General features: G+C 35.2%; 1 protein-coding gene across 1 annotated transcript; it reads left to right on the forward strand.

Moving 5' to 3' along the window:
- The first annotated feature begins 1,229 nt into the window (after positions 1-1,229).
- Positions 1,230-3,687, forward strand: LOC140874562 (uncharacterized). Its single transcript, XM_073277860.1, has 2 exons — positions 1,230-1,403; positions 2,766-3,687. Exon 2 carries the CDS (start codon positions 3,223-3,225, stop codon positions 3,685-3,687), a length of 465 nt encoding a protein of 154 aa, XP_073133961.1. The 5' UTR covers positions 1,230-1,403; positions 2,766-3,222.
- The last annotated feature ends 2,149 nt before the right edge of the window (positions 3,688-5,836 follow it).

A 5,836-nucleotide genomic window follows, 5' to 3' on the forward strand; every position in this document is an offset into this window, starting at 1 on the left:
GACCATTTTCGGAGGACAATTTTTTCTTATCATGATAATATTGGTGAAGGGTCGAATACTCGGGCGGAATTTCTAGCTATCTTAAAGGGGCTTCAAATTTGCAGTTTTTACAATTTATTTCCATTGTGGCTTGAAGTGGATTCCATGGCAGCTTTATTCATCATTGAATTGAAAACGACTAGTTGGGAGCTCAGTTATACTCTCACTATGAAACATCAAATTTTAATTGGCGCTTCTGTGCGCAAAACTCATTTATTCAGAGAGACGAATATAGCAGCAGATGAACTGGAGAATATAAGACTTCAGTAGGGGATGGCTATCCTTCAACCAGAAGATATACAGGGACAGCTGAAAGGAATTTTTCGCCTTGATAGGGCTGGTTTTCCTTATATTAGGACCAACTTGAAATTTAACTAATTTGCTTCCTTTAAATTTTATTTGATTTGAGCTCTTGTAATTTCTCGAGAGGTTTTGGTCTTGTCACCCTCTCTTGTATTTCATTTTTATTCTAATAAACGGGTAATGGTCCGCCTAACCCCTAGCCAAAATAGGCGGCTTTGAGGAAAAAAAATATATTTGTAAATTTTAATCTTGTTAAAGATTATTATTACATGATATTTGTTTTTTGTAGGTACCCTCATGCACAAGGAAAAGTAATGCATCATCCTCAAGTGTTAAGCTCAAATGGTTTCATGGTGGAAGAAAGCTCGTTGATGTAATATTGTTTAATTATTAATGATACAATGACTTGATATGTTATTTTTTGTTTTGGATTTGATTGGATTAACAAAGAAATTGTGTCTAGTTTATTTGTAATGTACTAATATATTTTAGTTTTAAATTATTATGAGCCAAGAAGTTGTTTTAATTTACTTGTAATGTACCAAAAAATTGTTTTATAGTCTCCAAAAATTAAGAAAAAATATTTATTCGGGATATAGATTCCCGACCCAACGGGATCCCGAACATTCGGGTCTCAAAACTTTTTGGTTATGGGATCGGGAAAAAAATTATTTCTCAATTCTTATCAGGACGAGAATTGGGTAGGAGGGTTACGAGACGGGTCCCGACCCTACCCCACCTCTACGTAAATGCACATAAAAAGTGTGTTTATCATATTAAAATTATATATTTATTTATTATATTATATTTTATTTGATTTGATTATTGAAAAAGGTCATGCATGATCCAACTTGTACACTTTACCGACCCAATGCATATCCACTCACCCTCACTTCACTCTCTCCCCCACAATATCATAGTCCATTTGTATGCCTTGAAGAATTCTACACCGGACATTCATCTATTCTTTTTTCCCCTTTCTTTGCAGCAAAAGTTTCACTTTGGCTGAGGTTTCTCTGCACAATAAGAATAGGGATTGTTTGTTCCTTATTAATGGAAAGGTATCTGAATTCTCGCTTGAATTTTATACCCTTTTGCATTTCGTGTCGTGGGTCGATTCTGTTTTCAGCTTGTGATTTCTGGATATCTGAAATATTTGATCTTGATCTGTTTTTTTGGATGTTTTTCCAGTTATTTTGTTCTATTCTTGATATTTTGTTGTTGTGGTGTCGTTGATTTTGCTGAATTTGATGTTCATAATTTTTTTCGTGATAGGGGATTGAGTGTGAGTAAAGCTGTAAATATGTAATATACCAAATGTTTGTGATCTTTAAATCTTTATTTAAAATTCAAATTTTTATTTTGGAGATCTCAATGCTGACATGTTTAACCAACATTCCATTTCTATACTGTTTCGGTTGCGAGTAAACTAGAGATTCAAGGAGTGAGTCTGCATTCTTCCTGTAATGTGATGGATTTCCCTTTGTATGTTATGAAACAATGAATTATATGTTTTGTCCGTAATTCATATTTTTGGATCTGCCGTGGATGCGATTTTTTAGTCTCATTTCGGGGAAGAAAATAGCATACATTTGAACTTGGTTGTGATTCTTAAGTTCCCTAAAATGTTCAATCTCTTGAAATATTGATGCAAATGTTGAGATGTTTAACCAACTTCCCATTTCTGTATAGATTTGGGTGCCACTAAACCAAAGATGTTATTTTTTTATACTGAGAAGTAGTTTAAATTCACTGCAATTCATATTCCTATCTCCCCGAACGCAAATTGTTCATCTCATTACGGGAAAGAAAATAGCGAACACTTTAACTTGGTAGTATGATCATTAAGTTTCATAAATTGGACTACTTATCTTTAATTATTGCTCAGGTTATGATCTTGTAGGATATGTTATTCACGAAATGCAAAATTTTTTCTCAAAAAAATTACGTGGTTATGGTTCTTAGATTTGTAGAAAAATCTGTCTAGCAATTGATAATTGGTGTGCATTCTTGTGTTTTATTGTATCTTATATATGGTTGAATAATCATGGAGGAGTGTATGAAATAATAATAAAGATTCAGTCTGATAAAATATATGGTACCATGTCGATAGATGCTACCCTCAACTATGAAAGCTCAATTATTTAAGTATTGCGTCTGACTAATTGTTGTGTGCAGGTTTATATTGCGCTAGTGTGTGGACCTCAACATGGTTACTAATTAATTTTGTTGGCCTTTTGTGAGGTGTTACCTCAAAAAATGTGAAGTTTAAGTTGACATTTGGCAGTTAAACTCAAAAAAATGTTCTTGGTTACTTTTTTCCCATTATGTTGGATATATTCTTTCCTAATTAATCTCAGGATCCTCATTGCTGGTCGATGATTTTGATTTATGAACATGTGCAACTTATTATTTTCCTTCAGGTATAGGCTTCAACTATTATCCCGGTAAATGGAATCAAGAGGCAGAGGCAGCCGGAGTAATTCAGCCGGCATGACACTAAGCACGATGCTCAGCGACAAACGAGGGCCAATTCGAATAGGCGAATAACAATTTCCTCGGGTCCATTCAAATCGGACCCTCTCAGACATAATCCAAGATGAATCCGGTGGTACAACAAACTATTACACTGGAAAAAAGAGCTGGAGTCATTTCAAGGATAAGCTCTGCCGCCGGCGAGGTGCAGCCTGGAAATCCACCTTCTCCACACCCACGTCAGACATCCCCATCAACAATCGCTTGATGAACCGTTGACCATCTGGTGGATTCCCATCCGACATGGCTCATCAAGTTGACATCTCAGCCATCCCTGATGTCGACCCAAAATTGATGTCGAGCCTGAGGAACAAGCCAAGTCTCTAGAGAAACGCAAGTTGCGCCATGGAGCGAGCAAGAGGTAAACCGGAGCACACGCAAGCACTGGAAATGAGGAGGTTTCAGAGGGAGGATAATGGTAGCGAAGATGATGACGAGGAGGAGGAATGCAAAAGCAAGGAAGGGGAGAGTGGAAGCGAGGAGGATGAGGAGGAGGCCAATGCAGGAGGGGAACAACCGGTGAGGATGTCTCTAATGTCGTTATTGGCTAAGACAGATCGAGAAATGGGGTTGGATGGATCGTCGTACATGTTGGACAAGGACGAAGAAGATGAAGACGAGGATGAGGATGGCAACGAGGACAGCGGAGAGTACCACAATTGTTGTGTATGCATGGTGAGGCATAAAGGAATAGCCTTTGTTCCTTGTGGGCATTCCTTTTGTAGGCTTTGTTCAAAAGGGTTATGGGCTCAAAGAGATAACTGCCCACTCTGCAACAATTACATCTTAGAGATTCTTGATATCTTCTAAATTTCACATCATTTGTTTTCTTCTCCATGCTTTTTTCTTTTTGGTATTTATTTATTTTTAATAATTTATACATACATTTTCAACTTATAAATAAAATTCTTAATTATTTTTTATCTCTTTCAATAATTTTAGGTGTGGTTTGGTTTATTAATCAGGTCTTATATATCTCACGTAAATAATAGTCAAGGACCCAGAATTAAATCCTCCAGCAAAACAAATATAAGGTATAATATTTAGCTTGGATCGAGGAATTTGAAGCTAAAGATTTCAAATTTATTTAAGGATAGTTGGATAGAAGGATTTTAAATCCATTGATTTTAAATATATTCAAATATAATTTTTGTTTTAGAAAAATAACATCATAAACTTGAAATCCAATATTTTCATGTTTATATTGTATTTATGTTAATTACGATGAATTTCAAACTCACCTATTAAAGTTGTCATTTAAAATTCTTTAAACTTTATATAAATAATATGTAAATAAATAATGTATGGATTTAGGATTCAATTTATGTATGATTGTAATTTGGATCAAGATTGTATTTGTACTCTAAAAAAATATTCTTTCATTGAACGTCTAACTTTGGCGCGAGTATGTATCGAGGTCGATCTGTTAAAGCCTTTACATGATAAAATTTATATTCGCATGGGTGAAAAAATTATGGAACAACGTGTTGTCTATGAGAATTTTCCTAAATACTGTTTGGATTGCTGTCATGTGGGTCATAATGTGGCAGAATGTTACGTGAATGTTAATAATCCTAAGCTTGTGCCTAAATATACTCGTCGTAATGGAGACTTGAGGAATGTTATTATTAAAAAAACGAGAGCAAGCTGTAGAGGGTCTTGTTGATCCTGCTCAGTCTAGGGATGTCCCTCGATTAGAATGGAAACAAGTGGGTCCGAAGAAGGGGAAGGAGAAGGTGGATGTGGAGATGGAGGCTATGCGAAGCCCCGTGAATCTGTGAGGGTCGCCTAGCTTGAACATATTTTATCCTTTGTTGGTTGATCTCGATAAAGATGCGCTGGTTCGTAAAGAAGGAATGCAATCCAATAAATCTACTTCTTTGAAGAGAAACTTTCGTAAACAAAGATATGAAGGTTTATGGGCTAGTGAATGGGTGAATGGAATATTTATTGAAGAAGAGATGCATCATGAGAGTATAGCTTTAGGTGGTTCCGTTAGCCCAGAACGTGTTCCTGAAACACATCTTCCAGATCCTAACGGGGATGAGCAGTTGAGGGGTCATGATAAAAAATGCATGAATTGCTGGAGATGGAAACTGCACGAGTGGATGAGATGCTTGAGCACGAAAACATGAATCAGGAAGTTTCTATTGAGCAGGGACGTGAGCTAGAGGCAACTATTGTTGAGCATGGGGCTCTGGACATTTCTTTTGTCCAAGGTCATGTGATGGACGATGCAAATCTAGGGGGATGTGGAATCTACTTCGGAGGTGGGAGTGATCAAATGTGTTACTATCACTGAATCTGTTGACCGAGGGAATATGGCCCCTAAGGGGGAAGTTTCACAAAATAAAGGGCCAGGTCGTCCACCTAAATTCAACAAATCAGTGCCTCCTTTGGAAAACAAGGGGAATCAATATAAGCAAGCTTCTGCCTCTTCTGATATTTCTCAATTAATGGTCTCATATGGAATGTTAGGGGGATTGGTAATAAATTTGCTCAGAGACGGATAAAGTTCCTGAAAGATACAAATCCTATTCTTTTCCTGGCGGTCTTGGAGCCTATGCACCAGCTTGATCAGAATTGGAGAAAGAATGTAGCGCCTAAAATCTAATCTATAAAATCGCATGCATTAAATTAAATAAATATTATGATTATTTTTTCTATTTTTAATTGATTTAAACTCTTTATAAGTTATGTGTTAATAAAAGGTTAATTATTTATTTAAATGATTTTATTGTACTAATTATTTAATTAATCCTTTTAATTGTTTAAGTTTACTTATTTAAGTTATTTTAATATACAACTTATTTGTTTTAATGATTTTAAAGTTTTAAGCTTCTTATTTAAATGATTTTATTTTTCCAGCTTATTTATTTAAAATTACTTGAGTTTATTGATTAGTTATTTAAATTATTTTAAATGTCTAGCCTATTTATTTAAATGCTTTTAATTATCA

Source organism: Henckelia pumila, chromosome 1, assembly GCF_033568475.1.
Source record: "Henckelia pumila isolate YLH828 chromosome 1, ASM3356847v2, whole genome shotgun sequence".
NCBI lineage: Eukaryota > Viridiplantae > Streptophyta > Magnoliopsida > Lamiales > Gesneriaceae > Henckelia > Henckelia pumila.

Bases quoted from the DNA above. Each gene is read 5' to 3' on its own strand.
- LOC140874562 (XM_073277860.1), top strand. From the start codon at position 3,223: ATGGAGCGAGCAAGAGGTAAACCGGAGCACACGCAAGCACTGGAAATG.